Genomic DNA, 19893 nt, shown 5'->3' with positions numbered 1-19893 from the left:
TACTTATTTTACCAGGGTGCGGTTTACGCGTAGATGTTTATATGATTCGGTAGAGGACTTCAAACAACCTTTATACCGTGAGTGCTTCCTTTTATTTTTGGACTTTATATTGAATTGGTTTAGCACCCGGCGAACTGATCGAATGGCGTGAGTGCCAGCAACCATGACTTCATTTCCTGTTGAGACTCATAGAAGAGTATAAAGTTTTTGTTTTAATCACATGCTGTATCTTGATAACGGCCCAAGGCCTGGACCGAAATCAATTCTCTCTCTCTAGAGAAGCTAGAAGATGTTACAAGATTAAAATAACAGGCACTCAAAAGGGGGCTTAGGAAGGACGATTTGGTTTGTGTTTGTAAAATTGGGAAATGTATTTTGTTAATATAAATAAAAAGTTAAAAAAAGAAAATAGAAAAACTTGCCTTGGGACAATTTCAATTGACTACATAAACTTTTAGATGCCAAATTTTTAGATTTTAAATTTTTGCGCTTAATAAATATTAAACATTTGCGTTTTAGAAACCATAATTCAAATTTTAGTGCAAAAAAAGTTTAAATTTGAAAATTGATAAATCAGCCCCATGTAGTCAGAGACAGCAGAAAAGCAATAGCAACAATTCCACAAATCTCTTTCCATTTTTTTTAAGCTCTAAAAATTTGAGATTTGTTAAATGTAAAAACCACAAAAACCAACAACACGAAACTTTGCCAGGTAAAAGTTGTCAAGGTTCCTATAGAAGTCAATGAAAGCTATGCTGACCTTATTGGACCGTTTTTAATTAATTCAGACTTTTAGAAGTTTTCATATTCTTTTTCACTAGGAATTGTCCGAATGTGTGTATGTGTGTTTTTTAGGGCATCGTTCAGCATAAACTTCTATTCCATTGTCTATGCTGAAATTTTAATAAATGTCATATGACATTCATAGTTTTAGAGTTAGTGAGTTTAATCATGGTTTCAAAAACCTCTAAAACTGCTAAAATCCAACCTTTAATAAATAGGCCTCTATGGGGCAGATTTATCAAGGGTCGAATTTCGAAGTACAAAAAACTTCGAAATTCGACCATCGAATTGAAAAACTTCTAATTCAAATATCGAATTCTTAGTTTTTTCACCGAATTTGGCAATCCTGCAATCGAATAAAAATCGTTCGATCGAACGATTAAATCGGTTGAATCGAACGATTCGAGTGATTTTAGCGTACAATTGAAGGATTTTTATTCGATGTGTAAAGACTTAGAAAAAGTTTGTAGAAGGTCCCCATAGGCTAACATAGCAATTCGGCAAGTTTAATTTGGCGAAGTATTGAAGTCAGTACTTCAATTGTCGAATATTCGAACGATTTTTACTTAGAATCTATGCCGAAGTCAATTCGAAGTCGTAGTATCCTATTCGATGGTCGAAGTATCCAAATAATTACTTCGAAATTCGAACTCTTTGTACTTCGAAAATTCACTCAAACCTTAGTAAATCTAAATGTACATAAAGTTTATTGGAAAGTTTCTTAAAATGAAATTTTCTTTTATTTAATTTTGTGGGTTTATAACCCGTTGACAATAAACAAAGCAAACATAGAATGTTATTGTTTTAATGATTAAATTATCTAATAAAATATATTTCGCATCAATAGTTTAACACAATTTGCAAGGTACTTAATTTTTTAAATTTAATTACAGGCCATCAGCTTGAGCTTGTGCTCTTTAATGGCTAGCTGATATTTTTCTTAATGGTTTTTAGTAAATAGAGTTTTTCAGTAACAAACTGATGAAGGTGCAGCGGTATACCTTATTGGGGGACTTTTAGGCATATACCTGAATTATTTTTACCATGGTTTAATAAGTCACATATACTGTACAACACTGAAACACTGAGTTTTTCTGCAGTTTAATATAATGGGTAAAATAACATTTGCTTTCTGAAGTGGTATTTAAACCCAATAACCACAGGTAGTTCCCATTTATGTCTCGTAATGTAATATTTGCTGCTCCGTACAGAACATGTCTGTGTAAACACTGTAACAATGAAGTTCACCAATGGCAATAGATTAGTGGCTTCATCAATTAAGAAGAAAATAAATGGAGCTAAAAATAGAGATAGATGTAAGACAAAAAGCATTGATTGTGAAGCAAACACCTGCTGCCCTGTTGTTACTGGAATAAAAACATCCGTTTTAGTTAAAGAATAACAAGAACAAGTGGATCGATCAGTGTGTGACTGTGCCGATCAATGTTTACTAAGTAGCTTCAAGCCGGCTGTTCACAACTGACAAGTCGATGCACCATTATATATAATCTTTTCCGAGGTCACTACATTTTAATCGAAACTGCTTCTGTATTATTTTTTGTTCTAAATTCCATTCAGCGAAGAAGTAGAAAAGAATTTCATTCTTTGTTTGAGTTGCATCAATCCAAGAGCCCCAGTTGGTATGGTTCAGGGTTTTAATGCTTAATTTTTCAGGCATATTTAAATAAAAAAAATTATACAAATATCGTTTCAAATCAATGATTGTGTACTAACCAGTTCCAACATGCAACAAAGAAGAGAAGGGAAAGAATTATCAATATTGTTACAACGACTTGGAGACATTTTAATAAATATCAAAACATTTTCCAGGCAACAAACTGTCTCATTAAAAAGGATTACAGCCGCTTTGATGTCATGTTAGAAAGGTGAAAGACTAGGTGGACTTAACCCAGCACTGTTTACAGCAAGAAACTCCTCTGTATTCTATGCACGTACAAAAATACGATTTTGTGTACTTCACGGCTCTAACTCAGATAAACTTTTTTCCAGGTACAGGTATGAGATCGATTATCTGTAACTTGGATTACAATACCTTACATCTTCTATAAAACACTTAAGCATTCAAACATGTGGCACAAATATAGATCCGTGTAGCTTATTTAGGATCAAATAAAGTAGTGTTTCATTAGTACAGTAAATATTACTATTGTAATTCTTTGCTTAGGACTGTGATAGATGGCATTATTCTCAATTTAAATATACCTGTACAACATTATGATAAATATAGCAAACTATTCCTCCTCACATTCAGATACCACTTTCCTGTATGTGACCGGGGGGGGAAAAAAAAAAAAAAAAAAAACTTACATTTTAGGAAATTGTAAAATCCGGTATGTAAAATCGTGGTTTTGCTGTATTTCCCTCTAACACTTACCTCAGGTCTTTTCTCTTCTGGAACTCCTCCTGGGGTATAGACCATGGAAGGTTCTGTGGCAGGCACTGCAAAACCTTTTTGGGGAAATCTGAAAAATCGACACCATACTCCATTAATATTCCCTCTGTTTCAGGTTCAATTTCTCCTGCCTGCCCAAGACTTTTCATTAATTTCCTGGGAACAAAAAGAAAGAAATTCACATTGCAAAAAATTTAAAAAAAAATAAAGGTAGGGCTTACAGTATAGTATTTCTGCATAGATTTCCATATTTACTACAGCTCTCTTCATGAATGTTAACAACGGTATGTTTTAAAACATATTTATGATTTTTTAACATTTTAGTGTTTTATAATAAGGAACACTAACAAATAGCAAGTGTAAACAGAAATAAAGAGATTTGGGGCAAAATAAAACAGCTTTTACATTGCAAAGTTTTGTATTAGAGTTTTTTTGTAAGAATTTTCTTTGAAGGTACACCATGCGCCGACAATATTTCTCCTTAATTTTGTGTAGATAATTCTATAACTATGTTTTGGTTAACAGAATTACTTTTGTGTGAACAAAATTGTGAGATTGTGAATTTAATAGATACTTAAATATGATACACGGTCAAAATGTAAGGAGTATAAATGGAACCCCATACTTAGCCTCTAAAAGTACCTGTGCAACAGATGGGCACTAGCAGATCAAACTTTTAACCACCTGTTTGATGAATGTCCGGTTCTGTTATTGATAAAAAATACAGTTTACCTTTTAAGAGGTATATTTATTTATGCCTTAATTGCATGCTTTAAATTGTTTATCTTTTCTTATTTTTCTGCAATTTACCTCTCAGTGTGGACAGATAGGATTTTTATGTACATATTAAGAGTGGCACAAATCTGCCAACTGGCAGTGCAGTTTGGTTATTTCTAGAAATCTATATGGCCATGTGTTGAGGCGCCCAATGAACACTTTGGCCTACTGAACTCTGGTCCAGCTGACAAAGGAAATTAGAAACCTAGGGTAGCCGATTATTCTTATTGGCATATGCATGTGCTCATCAGTTAAGGCTTCTATTAAAGGTCACTGTACCTGGTGCAATAATGTTTAAAGAAAAACAAAGGCCCAGTGTGGCTTTATAATATTGAATTATGGCAGTATTTATCAAGCAATATATGGTTGTTCTTGTTAGTAAACAAAGTCTTTTGGGCTTTAATTTAATGAAATGCTTATGAAGTAGACTAGTGTATGGATAAAGAAAATGTTCACTCATCTAAAAACATAACAGATTATAAAGTACAGATAGACTTGAAGCCTCATTGCTTGCTCTGGTAAAATTAGGGACTGAAATTGGACAGCAGTTATTAGAATATCATCAAGCAAAAACAAGCAAGTATATACAAAGGAAGAATGCTAACTGACACAGAGTGGTATACTAATTGTTACACTCTTTGTTTATCATTATTGCCCAAGAGATAAGAGGATATCTTGCTGTCACTTCCATTCAACATTCTTATCTGTTTTTATCTACATTTTGCACAGAGTACTAGCTTTCTCAACAGCTGCTCTAGCATCAATTCTTATCACTATTTCTTTAAAGGAGAACTAAACCCTAAAAACGAATAGGGCTAAAAATGCCATGTTTTATACAATGACCTTTTTGCACCAGCTTAAAGTTTCACCTTCTGAACAGCAGCAATGATCCAGGACTTTAAACTTGTCACAGGGGGTCATCATCTTGGAAGGTGTCTGTGACATATTTAGTGGGCTTTGAGCAGCTGTTGAGAAGCTAAGCTAAGGGGTCGTCACAAATTATCAAGCAGAAAATGAGGTTGGCATGTAATAAGCGGATGCTACAGGGCTGATTATTAAATTCTGATGCTACTTGCACTGGTTTCTGTACTGCCATGTAGTAATTAACCATATTAATTACTAATTAGCCTTTTACTGTGTGTATATTATGTGTATATTATGTGTACTGTATATTTTGAGTCAGTCCCTAAGCTCAGTAAGTGACAGGAGTACAAAGCATGTGCCATGAATCAGCAGAAAAGAAGATGGGGAGCTACTGGGGCATCTTTGGAGGCACAGATCTTTCCTGCTAAAGGGCTTTGGTTGCCTGGGACTAGCACAGAAGCCCAAAACATAATGTAGAACATTTATAGCCTACTTTAACTTTTCTTGTCCTTTAATGTAGAGCTTTATTAATTACTAAAAAGACAGGGTAATGCAATAAATGGTCTTAAGTCTGCTAGTTGTCTAGTAACTCAAAACAACCGATCAGCAAGTAGCATTTCCTAGTCAACTGTTCGAAAACAAAAATTAGATTACTTGCTATGGGTTACTACATGTGGACAAACATTAAGGCTTATTACATTACCCTGAGATCAGGCAAACTGCATAATGTCAAGCGGAGGTAAGCTTGTGGAACTAGTTGCAGCTTATCCATCGTTCTTGGATTTGTATCCCCGTTAGCTTACAAAAATAAAAACATGGACAGCATATTTCCATGATTTCCAAGAATAAATCCGATATGTGATTTATTCCTTTTTCAACTTGCCAGGGAGTAGATATAATGGTAAAATGCTGTAGTAAATTACATCCCAAGAAGAACATTCTGAGTAATGATCTAAGGCACTGTGTCCATTCCCAGGTCTAACTTTCATTTGGATATGTTTCCCTATCACTTAACATACCTCAGATGTACAGTTACCAGTAAAACTAAGGTACTCCTTCTGTACCACATCAGAATATATGTACTAATGTATTTAGTATATCATACATGGGCCAGTAAAAAAAAAGAAATAAAAAAAAAAAAGGATATTTTGATGTAAGATACAGTCTTACAACCTAACAGAGCTTAACAGAAAGATAATATATATATATATATATATATATATATATATATATATATATATATATATATATATATATATATATATATATATATATCTATCTATATATCTATATATATATATATATCTATATATCTATATATATATATATATCTATATATATCTATATATATATATATATATATATATATATATATATCTATCATACATGGGCCAGCAAAAAAAATAAATAAAAAAAAAGGGATATTTTGATGTAAGATTCAGTCTTACAACCTAACAGAGCTTAACAGAAAGAATATATATATATATATATATATATATATATATATATATATATATATATATATATATATATATATATATATATATATATATATATATATATATATATATATAATCCATATCACGATATGTATGAATACAAGTTGATATTTCAATTTAGATAGATATTATAAAGATTAATCAATAATAATGAAGATGTAGGGGTTCTTTCAAAGTGATATTGACAATCTATTGCAGATAAGAATGCGTTAATATCACTTTAAAGAACACATTTTAAAGCACATTTACTAGGAATCAAACTCTAAAGTGTGGAAGGATACCTCAGCTATGCTCTTTATGTACATTATCATAAGCAGAGGAGGTTGAACGTTTTAATTTTAATCTGGTCTTGCAACAGTAGATAGCACTAATAGTGGATATAGTGCATTCTATATTTTTTATGATTAAATGTGTTGTATGTTTTGCAAAGGTGCATAGTTACAGTAAGATTTGCAAGTCTTTTTTTTTGCAATATTCTTAATCTAGTTCATATTTACCTAATACAGGTATGGGATCCATACCATTGCGGCCATCTGTCATAGACTCCATTTTTTCCAAATAATCAAATGGGGTTTTTTTAAATATTTTTTTTTTCTTTATACTAATAAAAGAGTACCCTGACTTGTTTAAAACTAAGATACAATGAAATCTTTAATGGAGGCAAAACCAGCTTGTTGGGTTTAATTAATGTTTAAATTACTTAAGGTATGGAGATCTAAATTACCGAAAGACCCATTATCTGGAAAACCCCAGGTCCCAAGCATTCTGAATAACAGGTCCCATACCTGTATTGCCAAAGGTCTTAATACGGTAAGGAGTGGATTGTTGTTGAATGCCCTACTAGATGCTTCAATATGAGCTGGCCAGCATAAGCTATCTAACAATGATTATCAAATTTTGGAACAACGAAGATACTGCAGGAACCTTCACAGAGCAATTACAATTTTAAAATTACATTATATCCTAGCAATAACAACCTATTTGCTGAACAGAAATAGCAATATGACTGGTATATTAAGTATATTAAGGTGCTTATGTGCGGACTATAGCTGATGCCACAGATACATGCCCTAAGATGTTATCAAAAGCTATTCTTTACCATTGGGCTAGGAATACTGAGTTTATGAGGGGCTAAATAAAAAGGTGCCAAAGACTTTGGATAATGTGCTTGTTTCTGATAATGTGAGCCTTAAACAATTCTATCAAAAAGTAATTGACTTTTGATAAAGTAAACTGATTAAAAATTAGCTAGATGTGTTGAAATTATCCAGGATATTACAACACAAACTTATTCATTAGTATTATTTTATCCTTGTTCTTAACATCCTATCGTTTACCTACTACGCCCAGCACCTAACCGCAGCCTTTACATGTCATGTGATGCAAGAATTTACATTTCAACAGCAACAAAAAGGCCACATATTGCATAATCCTGCCACTCTATTGCATTTGTGTGCAGCCTGATAACCTTTCATTTATTTCAGATAAAATGGCTTTTCCTGTGATTTTTAATTAAAGCATTCTTATATCAAACACATGTAGATACTTTTCTTTAATAACATTCTAAGGGGCCTATTTACAAACATTCAAATTTCTACGTTTCTCACAAATCAAAACTTCTCAAAAAATTTGTTATTTTTTCCTTTTTCTCAAAAAAATTTGAGATTTATGAAGTGTAAAAAACCCATAAAAAACGCAAACATACAAACCATTTGTCAAGTAAAAACATTCAAGGTCCTTTAGAAGTCAATGGGAGTTACGTTAATTAAAGTCATTAAATCTTTGAGAGTTTCTTTTTCTGCTAGCAATTTTTTGAGGTTTTCAAGGTTTTTCTATTTTATAGCGCATCACTGAAATTACATGTCATTCATGGTTTTAGAGTTAATGAGTTCATTTGTGGTTTCAAAAACCTCTAAAACCACCAATATGAGAACGTTGATAAATTAGCTTCTAATACTGGGCATATATAATATTTACAATCAGTTAGCTTCCTTGCCTGGAATAATATTCATAATAATATGCAGATCATACAACTGGAATCAGTATGCGCCAAAATAATCTCCAAAGTTTTGTTAAATGGCATAAATAAAAGCTTATGGGTAGCAGGGCCCCAAGTTTGAAATGGACAGCCTCCTCTACATCAATGTGGGGCTTGCTGGACATCGGGTATCTAGGTGGGCCCCATCGGGGAAGTGTGCCAAGTGCAGTTGTGGCCCCTGCTCCCCAGTTAGTTACACCATTACCTTTCTTTGAGCATTGTATCAGGTAATAAATAGAACAGAATGTTAGTACTAAAGTCCACAAAATTGAAATAGAGGCTGTAATATTTTGCCAGATGTGCAATTGATGTCTAATATAATACTGAATGACCATACAGGTCAGCACATATTTCCAATCCCTACGTACACATACCTATTGAACATAACTTAAAGGGGAAGGAAACCTCGTCGGCGCTAACCCCCCTCCCGTGTATTGCCCCCCCTCCTCCCCCCCTGGCCTACCCCTCCCGCTGGGCAAATGCCCCTAACTTGTTACTTACCCTTCTGCGCAGGTCCAGTCCAGGGAGTTCACAGGCGACATCTTCTTCCACGCGATCTTCTTCCTCCTTTGACCGGCGTTTTGGCGCATGCGCAGTAGGATCGTTTCGCCAGTACGGATCTACTGCGCATGCGCCAAAAGTCACGCTCATGCGCAGTAGATCGTACCGGCGAAATGATCCTACTGCGCATGCGCCGGTCAAAGGAGAAAGAAGATCGCGTGGAAGAAGATGTCGCCTGTGAACTCCCTGGACTGGACCTGCGCAGAAGGGTAAGTAACAAGTTAGGGGCATTTGCCCAGCGGGAGGGGTAGGCCAGGGGGGGAGGAGGGAGGGGGGCAATACACGGGAGGGGGGAGGGGGGTTAGCGCCGACGAGGTTTCCTTCCCCTTTAAGGATCATAAGTATCAGGGTGGAACTAAGGAGCAGTGAGAGTTCATAATTTATTAAGATTTATACCATATACTTATTACAATATAACTAATTAGTCTATTTCAATATCTTTAGACCTCATCAATGCAACATATTGGAACATGAATTCTGAGGGCGCAGGACTTGAGAGCAGTGAAGCAAAGAAACCTACTGTTGAGAAGGGCTAAAAGGAGCCAAGTGGCAGTTCCCCTTTAAAATAACTTTTAGCAACATGTAGACAGTGATAATCTAAGACAATTTCCAGCTCCTCTTCATTTTTAATTTTTTGTGGTTTTTTCATTATTTAGCTTTTTGATCAGCAGCTCTCCAGTTTGGATTATTGCAATCAGATAGCTACAAAAATTACAATCACACAAGTCACTATGTACTGGAAGTGACATCACTCTAGGGACAGGTCAACCGGGTAAGGGGGAAAAAAAATCAAATCAATCAATATTGATTGATATGAACCACAAAAGGTGTTATCCTAGGGGATCGATCTGAATTAGATCTATGCAGAAAACCTTGTTCAAAATCATCTGGTTTAAATAAATGTCACTGATAAACCCCAACATTATTCTTGATCAGTCATAAATGATTAGTCCATAACAATGCTAAGTGAGCCTGGGCCTTAGTCTTGAATGATTCCACTCTCGATACAACCTGTTAATATAAAGATATGTCAGACCAATAATTACTAGCATGAGACGGTAAAATATTGCGTCCTATTTTGTGTAGACAGTTTAATGGATTTATTGCTGCTAAGGGTACCCACAAATTGGCATTTATATAGGAGAACAGCTTGCAGCTAGCAAGAGGAATGATTGCAAGATGAGATTTGGTCCCATGGTAAAGCTGTAAAAACAGGAAACCAAATGAGACAGAAGTTCCCAGGCTATTGCTTCCATTTTTGTTGTATACAACTGCGTAAAAGTGTAGCTGAATAAAGGCCAGTTGAGCATAACAAAAAAAATATTTGTGTAATACCCACTTCAGCTTCTTAAGGCCTACAGTAAGAAGAAATGGTATTTAAATTACAATTACTGTACAGTCATTAAGCAAAAAGTAAAATTATTTAAAAACAGTAGTTAAATTGCTGTTGTATTATCTAGTCGTGATTGTATAACTATTATGTAAAGATCTTTAAATAAAAAGTTGGAAAAAAAAAAAAAAAACAGTAGTTGGAAGAGGCTGCTTTCAAAACCTTAAAGGGGACCTGTCACCCTAAGAAATAATTTCAAAATCTTTTCTATCATGTTAGTTGAGCAAAATAAACTTTACTTACACTGTATTTGTTATTTACATTTTGTTTCCTTTTGTCTTGGAATTATACAATCACAGCACGGAGGCAGCTGCCATTTTGTGGACACGGTTATTAAGGGAAATTCTGTATCACCCCAAAATCTTGTGTATGCACCAGAATGGGGGACCTAATGTCCATGTGCAGTGCTCTACACAATTATAAAGCCTGAGGAGGGAAGGGGGAATGTGGGGAGAGCAGTGACATGTAGGAAGTGCTGAATGGAAAGTGAAAGTAATTGACTGCCCCTCCTCTATGCCACGGGCATAGAGGCGGGGCAGGTAATATTTGATTGATAGTTTAGATATTTAAACACCTTTGTAACAGGTAGGGATGTTTAAATGAAAACAATTTTTGGGGTTCCATATTTAATTTGCAAAGGACTTTCATTATGCAGCTTTTTATGTGTAGGTGACAGGTCCACTTTAAATGTGTCCCCCACAAAACTGCTAAGTTTTTACGTCAATAAGGCATGGATATAATTAGTTCAACAACATTATTAATAATGCAGAGCACTACAGCAAGGCCACCCATTGAGAATTTAAAGTTCATGTTACATCAAAAAGGATCAAGAGGCAAATACATACTAAAATACAAATTATAAGCAGTCTAAAATTTAGTGGGTTTCAAACTCCAAGTGAACCAGTTAGGGCCAAAACTATAAACCTCCTGTGATTTCAATGAAGCGCGATTCTCATTCAGTTTATTAACCACACCCAGGGTGCTTCCTCTGTCCAACCTTTAACCCAGAAATTATATGCACTTCGGATTAATTTTCTCTTTCTACTCATCAGAATTATTATTCTTTCCTCTCTTCTCATATTCTCAATCTGCAGCTGTGACAGACGTGTCAGTCTCTCTTAACGATCACAAGACATTGCTTCCCTCCAAAAGTGCTGATTACGAACTTCTGTTCACTTTCCCAGCTCCATGGCTTTAAAATAGACTTTCCACAAATACAGACTAAGCGGTTTCTAACAAAGGTAGGATGTTGTGAGACTTTATGTGGCGACATTACTGAAGTTTCCACTCAAAGTAACCTCAATTAAAATATGGCTGCAGCGCCTAAGAACAGTAGGCAAACTACTTGTTCAAAACTATTGGTTGGATGTTGGAAAAGGGAGTATTACTAAATTTTATTTGGATACGCATATTTTATTGGGAAGTGTGCCTTAAAAATACATGGTTTTTAATTATATCTTGGAATTAAAATGTTATCTACTATGAGAATTACTAATCAGGATATGGTAAAGCACATAATTACAAGAATATGGCAAAGAAATGTAACAGGACAGGTGCAAACTGATTAAGTTCTACTAAAGTGACCATTGCTTCACTCATACATTTCAATACACACTTTCTGAAGATTATTTTTTTTCTTTACAATCAAAACTACTTACCCCTCAGCAAAGTTGCTGTCCTCTCTCCAGGCTGTGATACTGCAGATAAATAGGGTGCTAGCATAGGTTTCTGGGTGCATTGCAAAGTCATGAGGACAGTCAACAAGAGGGACATTTATACGGGGAAGTCTGTGGTCCACAGGAGAAAATAAAGCATGCTTCCTTGCAAGGTCAGTGCTCTTGTCAGACAGAGGTTTAATAAACCCAGTTGCTGCTCTTGAATGTTTTTTCTCCAGTATGTAAACTACCTGTAAATACATTGTGAAAAGCATTAATTTTTGTCCTTTTAAACAAGAAATGGCATCAACAAAATAATATACTGTAGTCATACAACTAGGGTTGCTGGGATTCAATTCAGTGGTTTTAGAGTTAATGAGTTAATTTGTGGTTTCAAAAACCTCTAAAACCACTAATATGAGAACGTTGATAAATTGGCTTCTAATACTGGGCATATATAATATTTACAATCAGTTAGCTTCCTTGCCTGGAATAATATTCATAATAATATGCAGATCATACAACTGGAATCAGTATGCTCCAAAGTAATCTCCAAAGTTTTGTTCAATGGCATAAATAAAAGCTTATGGGTAGCAGGGCCCCAAGTTTGAAATGGACAGCCTCCTCTACATCAATGTGGGGCTTGCTGGACATCAGGTATCTAGGTGGGCCCCATCGGAGAAGTGTGCCAAGTGCAGTTGTGGCCCCTGCTCCCCAGCTAGTTACACCATTACCTTTCTTTGAGCATTGTATCAGGTAATAAATAGAACAGAATGTTAGTACTAAAGTCCACAAAATTGAAATAGAGGCTGTAATATTTTGCCAGATGTGCAATTGATGTCTAATATAATACTGAATGACCATACAGGTCAGCACAGATTTCCAATCCCTACATACACATACCTATTGAACATAACTTATGGATCAAATGTATCAGGGTGGAACTAAGGAGCAGAGCAGAGATTAAAATATTAATAATCCGAGTCTGGGAGTTTTTGAGTTGTAGAACATCTCCACAAAACGATACAGATTTAGTATTGGTATAATTTTATAGGCATTTAAAAGCCTAGATCTTGTTACAGAAGTGGAATTATACAGATTCTGAAAGCGTATGTTGCCCTGATATAAAGATAAATTTCTGCTTATTGAGGAAATATGAATACAGAATGAAGCTGAACAGTTTCCATTGTGTCATATACCACAGCATTAACCATGACTATGCAAAAAAAGTGTGTGTGCTAAGGTGCATCCAGTAGCACAAACAAGTTTCCAGCAACAGATTCCTAGGCAAGCCTGTTCAAGCTTGTTTTAGAAAACATTTTGGTGAAAACATTTTCCTTACAGTAGCACAGGAAAGTGCTGATTCTATGGAGAACACATCTTATAATAAAATCACGGTGCCAACACCATATAAAACTATGTTAAATTGTTAAGTAAACACCAATAAATGTAATGGTGGTGCTGGACCATCATTTCCATTACTCTGTTACTCATGCTGTTCCATTTTGCACAATGCAAATCAAAGCAGCTGCAGTTCCTCTACATCTGAAGAGTTTGTATAGAACTAAACAAATGATTGCTGTGTGTGCCTTGAGATTTTCGGCAACCAACAGGTGCCTGAGATATATCAACAAATGGTCTACAAGAAAATTTGCAGATGGGTCTGTTAAAGATTAACAGGGTGCTAATAATATAGAAAACCATAAAGTATGATGCCTTTGTCATGATCACTTCATAAGCTTATTATACATTACATTATTATAAACACAATACCTTTGCCGTTTTCTGAAAGCAGTCATCTGACAAACTTCTAGAATCCCCTTGCTTGGACAATGCTTTTTCTTCTATTGCACATGCTTTAACTTGATCCACAATTGCTGAAATTGAAATTGATATTTGATATGACCAAAAGCAAAAATGATGTTGTGAAGGCCGATTCCGGTAATGCTTTTAAAAGGGGCTTGGATGATATCTTGGACAAGTATAATATCTAACACTATTGTGATACAAAAATCAGTTAATATATTTGTTGGTATATATGGTTTCAGTGAGTATATGGAGGGGTTGGTATGTCGGTATGTATATGCACTGGGTTTTGTTTGGAAAGGTTGAACTTGGTGGACTTTTTCAACCCAACTTAACTATGGAACTATGTGCACAAAAATATGCACACCACAAGGAAAAGAAATGTTAATGTTTTGGTTCCACCAAGAGAACCTTTGTTAACGTTAATGTTTTGTTAAATGTTAATGTTTTGGTTCCACTCAAGACAAACATCCTACAGCTCTTCCAAACCACAATACACCAGTGTATCTGAAATGATCGCCACAAACATCCCCTGTGACATCATAGGTGCAGTGAATATAGGCACTAGATCACTAAGTTAGATATTGCACATCGACCTAAAAAGTTGCTGCACTGAGGTGTAGATGTATAGTAAAAAACATTCAAGTGTTCAAGTGCAGTGCATACAGTGTTAAAATATAGCATTATATTGTCAATACCAATAGAATAGCAGAGTAGATTAAAAGAGAAAAAAAAAAGGAGAGAACACAATATACATCTATATGCAATAGGGAATCATTACTAAGTGCTAAGCATCTGTGGTAAATCAAAGGCATATTGGTGATTAACAGGATCATCGTATAAAGGAGTTGGCAAAGGATTTAACCTCTGCAACCATCAGTTGTCTTAGCAATGAGGGGTCAGGCGGAAAAAGCCCTGGCACCAAAAACAAGTAGCTCTATTATAGGCACCCAGCAGGGCGATCCAATTAAAATACATACTCTTGGCACAGACAGGTGCAGAAACCGCTGCACAATTAATTGAGCAACACTTACCCTATTCAATAGGCAGTGCCCATGGGTGCTTACTTTTACTGTGGTAAAGAGTATCACTGTATCAGTTTCACAAAGTAGTGATTGACTGTGTAAATACCACAGATTAGAGATATTTACATAATACAGCACAGAATGCAGCAATTATTACAAATGTTTCAAAATGCATTTTTAAAAAGGAAGCAGTGATAACTGTTTAATTTAAGCCATTGGGTGTTAAAGTGTATAGTGTTTGAAACCATTTGCATTTCTTTTGGAGAACTCGTTTAGCTCTGTCCCCTTCTTCTTGTCAATGATCTACGGCCATGCATTTCAAAACAGACAGTGAATGTCCCTTCTCCAGAGAATTTCTGGCTACCCGTTTATCGGCTTTTCCTTTCTCCATTGCTCCCTGATCGAACTCTGGCAGATGGCCATGTGTACATATACCATTTTAAACCGGTAGATACATAAATATATACTGTATATAGGTATAACAACCAATCAAATAACCCCTTGAGTTTTATATGAAGTTCTGCTGACCTCAAATAATGAACTTCATGCTTGTGGTGAAGTCAATGCTAAAAAAGAAAAACTCAATACCTATGCCCTTATTGTGAATTTGTGTAAAAACTGAAAAACCTTGGCTGCTCTACAAATTCATACTGAAACGCAATAAAGCTAGTGCCTCTCACAACACTGGGGAGAGAGTTTAGGTGGTGGCTAAACTAGAGCTTGGGAAAAAGAGACCAATCAAAAAGATATAAGGTTGCTCTTAAAAGCCAAAGGATGAATTTCTTACCAAGCGTTCTTCAGTTAGTAGAGAAGAACATGAAAGTGGTTGTGAATACTGTGATTTACTTGAATTGAATACACCTTCCAATACCATTTGCCAGAAGACAACATGCAAATGGACACAAAAGTAAATGGCATGTTTGGGCACTCTGAAGTGTGTTTCATTGGATTTCTGCACAATTTAAAACGCACAATGACATTGTAGCATTCCATAGGATTTCTGCACAATTTAAAACGCACAATGACATTGTAGCATTCCATAGTGTTGGAGAACTTTTGTGATATAGAATTATTTTTAAGATGTAACAACTAGGGATGCACCGAAAACAAGATTTGGTTCAGGATTTAGCATTTTTCAGCAGAATTCTAGTTAGGTCAAATCCAAGTGCCAACCAAATCTGACTCATAAAACAAGGAAGTTAAAAAAGTTTGAACCGCACACACTTCATTGCCCCTTCCTCACACATATGCAAATTAGGGTTAGGATTTCATTCGATATTCGACCAATCCTGAAACAGTGCATTCCATGTGGATTCCATGCATCCCTTAGTTACTACCAATTTCTCGGCAATGCCGAGTACCTCAGCTAGTTATTAATAGAACATAAATAATAATACATAGTAAAATCTTTTGGAACCATTACTATGAACTATTTGGAGAACTGGGCTGATTTCTCAGTCGGCTACAGGCTCTTTGCTAGAGATGGGCTGCACCTCAATGATGATGGTGCAGCTGTTTTGGGGGAGAAGATGACTAGAGGGTTGGAGAAGATTTTAAACTAGGCATGGGGGGGATTCATTAAAAGATTCAGTGGAAAACAGGTTACATGAGATAGTGGGCAAAGAAAGGGAAAATGGGGGAAGAGATTTGGGTGGGGGTACTGTTAAGGATAGAGGTATGTTTGCAAATGCAAGGAGTCTGACTGGTAAAATGGGAGAGCTGGAGCTGCTGGTGGGAAAATATGATGTGATTGGTGTGGCTGAAACATGGCTGAATGAGTCACATGACTGGGCAGTTAATATCAGTGGCTATACTTTGTTTTGGAGGGACAGAGGCAATAGAAAAGGAGGAGGGGTATGTGTTTGTTAGGCAGGATTTAAAAGCTTATATTAAGGAGGAGGTTATGTTAGAAAATGAGGGGATGGGTGGAGTTCTTCACCAATTGTAAAGAGTCCAGCAAATTAATTGTAGGCGTATGCTATAGACCCCCTTATGTAAGTGAGGAGGAGGAGGCTAAGCTCCTGATGCAAATAGAAAAGGCTGCTAGTTTGGGTAAAGTGATGATAATGGGGGGTTTTAATTACCCAGATATTGACTGGAGCAACAGTACTGCCAGATCAGTTAATGGGAACAAGTTTATAAACTTGTTGCATGACAATTTTATGGCACAGGGTGTAGAGGAGCCTATCAGAAAAAATGCTATTCTGGATCTAGTGATCTCAGATGACCCAGAACTTATAGCAAATGTGCAAGTCATTGAACCCCTGGGTAATAGTGACCATATGTGATATTTAATGCCTGGTGCAAAAAACAAATATATATTGGGGCAACAAAAAATATGAATTTTGGAAAAGCTAATTTTAGTGCCTTGAGTGCTGCCCTACAGAGCATTGATAGGGGGATTAAGTTTTCAGCTAAAAACACAGAACAGAAATGGTTGTCATTTAAAATGATATTAAATCATAACTGTTCTCAATATATTCCCTTAAGGAGTAAATGTAGAAGCTCTAAGAATCATCCTATGTGGCTTAATACAGAAGTACAGAAGTTAATAGGAAAGAAGAGAAAGGCATTTAAAACTACAAATCTGTTGGGACAGAAGCTGCATTTAATGAATATCAACACTAATAAATGTTGTAAATCAGCAATCCGGAAGGCAAAGAAAGGAAAAGAAGAGATAATTGCGGTGGAGGTGAAAACTAACTCTAAAAAGTTATTTAAATATATTAATAGTAAAAAGAAGCAGGTTGAGAATGTTGCTCCATTAAATAATGGTACCAGTATGGTAACAGATACAGAAAAGGCAAAAGTGCTAAATCAGTTCTTTTCTTCAGTGTATACAATAGAGGAGTCTGAGTTCCCAGGCTCACTTTATAGCTGCACTAATGGCTCAGCTCAATCTAGTCAGTGGCTGACTCAGGATATGATTCATAAAGCTTTAATAAAAATTAATGTAAACAAGGCTCCTGGGCCTGATGGCACACCCCCTCTGGTTCTAAGAGAGCTTAGTTCAGTTTTAGACCTGCCCCGATTTCTGATTTTCTCAGATTCACTTTCATCTGGTATGATGCCTATGGATTGGAGAAAAGCTGATGTTATTCCAATATTTAAAAAGGGATTATGATTCAGTCTGGCAATTATAGGCCAGTAAATTTGACATCTGTGGTGAGCAAATTATTTGAAGGATTGTTAAGGGATCACATTCAAAATGTTGTCCTAGTCAATGGCATTATGAGCAGCAATCAGCATGGCTTTATGAAGGATAGTTCATGTCAAGAGTAATTTGATTGCTTTTTATGATGAGGTAAGTAAGATGCTGGACAGTGGGGGGGTAGCAGTAGATGTGATCTATTTGGATTTTGCCATAGCGTTTGATACTGTGCCCCACAAACGACTGCTTTCTAAACCAAGGTCTGTTGGGCTTAATGAAGTCGTTTGCACATGGATAGTAAACTGGCTACAGGATCGGGTACAGAGGGTGGTTGTTAATGGTACATTCTCTACTTGGAGTAAGGTTCTTAGTGGGGTCTCTCAGGGCTCGGTATTGAGTCCACTTTTATTTAACTTGTTGATTAATGACTTGGGGAGGGTATTGTAAGTAATCTATCAGTGTTTGCAGATGACAAAACTATCCAGCCCAATAAATTCCATCCAGGATGTTGCATCCTTGCAACACAATCTTAACAAACTGGCAATCTGGGCAGCTAAGTGGCAAATTAGATTCAATGTTGATAAATGTAAAGTCATGCACCTGGGATGTAAGAATATCCAAGCCACTTATACCTTTAATGGGACTGCACTAGGCAAATCCATTATGGAAAAGGACCTTTGAGTCCTTGTAGATGATAAACTTGGCTGTAGCAAGCAATGCCAGTCAGCAGCATCAAGGGCAAATAAGCTGGTAAAAGGTATGGAAAATCTTAGCTATGATGAAAGACTGGCTAAATTGGGGATGTTCACGCTGGAGAAGAGGCGCTTAAGGGGGTGATATGATGACTATGTATAAATATATCAGGGGATCATATAATAATCTCTCTAATGCTTTATCAGTAGGTCTTTCCAGCTGACACGAGGTTACCCATTCCGATTAGAAGAAAAAAGAGGTTCCACCTAAATATTCGGAAGGGTTTTTTTTTTTTTTACAGTGAGAGCTGTGAAGATGTGGAATTCTCTCCCTGAATCAGTGGTACAGGCTGATACATTAGATAGCTTTAAGAAGGGGTTGGATTGCTTTTTAGCAAGTGAGGGAATACAGGGTTATGGGAGATAGCTCATAGTACAAGTTGATCCAGGGACTAGTCAGATAGTCCGAAGGAATTTTTTCCCCCTCTGAGGCAACTAGCTGGATGAACTAGCAGTTAGGCAGACTAAAAAAAAAAAAACTAAAAGGTTGAACTTGATGGACGTGTGTGTTTTTTTAACCTTACTTACTATGTTACTATTCATATAACCTTGGGGCGCAAACTAGAATTGGCAGTTTTAGCTATACCACTCAGTCAGCCCTACTGTTACATTTTAAATATAAATTAACGGGTTGAGGATGCTTGTACGTAAGCCTGTTTTTTAAAAACTGAAATTCCTTTAGCATGAGGACTACTGTGTAATTAAAAGCACTAAACTACCTAATGTTTTCACTACTAAACATTCCAATGGGTGACATATCTTGGTTCATGTTATTTACAGTGCAAATATTTTATAAATGGTATGCTCCTGAAAATCTCTTTTTCATGCATATGGCTAGAAGAATCATTTTCTTACCGGCCAACTTAATTAAGGTGATGTTTACTAAATGCCCTTTACATTAACAGAAATTAGGTTTCTAAAGTGAACACTGACACATTTGAGATTATTACAAGAATTATTTATTATAATTAGTACCTTGCCTCACCTACCCCCTCATAACATACCTGTGTCAGATAGCAAAAATTCTTCTCTCAAGGCTGTAGCAGTGGTGCCATTCTGCGTGGGTCAGTTCAAAGCTTTGGAGCACTGCATATATAAGCCAGACATCACTGTTGCAACCATGAGAGGAGAATCGCTTTTGGCCACCACATGAAAGCATGGGCAAGGTGCTACTTTTAG

General features: G+C 35.9%; 1 protein-coding gene across 4 annotated transcripts in view; it reads right to left on the bottom strand.

Annotated features, from left to right (window-relative positions):
* dis3l2.L (DIS3-like exonuclease 2) overlaps window positions 1-19893 on the bottom strand; it is a 186137-nt gene that overhangs the window by 86061 nt on the left and 80183 nt on the right. For all 4 annotated transcript variants that reach the window (XM_018241355.2, XM_018241354.2, XM_041563235.1 and 1 more), the window contains 3 exons: window positions 13754-13857; window positions 11984-12231; window positions 3179-3352 (listed from right to left, as the gene is read on the bottom strand). In XM_018241355.2, the coding sequence (XP_018096844.1) occupies window positions 3179-3352; window positions 11984-12231; window positions 13754-13857 (526 nt within the window). The remainder of the gene's footprint in view (window positions 1-3178; window positions 3353-11983; window positions 12232-13753; window positions 13858-19893) is intronic.

Source organism: Xenopus laevis, chromosome 5L (genome assembly GCF_017654675.1).
Source record: "Xenopus laevis strain J_2021 chromosome 5L, Xenopus_laevis_v10.1, whole genome shotgun sequence".
NCBI lineage: Eukaryota > Metazoa > Chordata > Amphibia > Anura > Pipidae > Xenopus > Xenopus laevis.
Note: the sequence above shows the minus strand (reverse complement) of the source record. Positions and strands in the feature narration are given on the sequence as shown.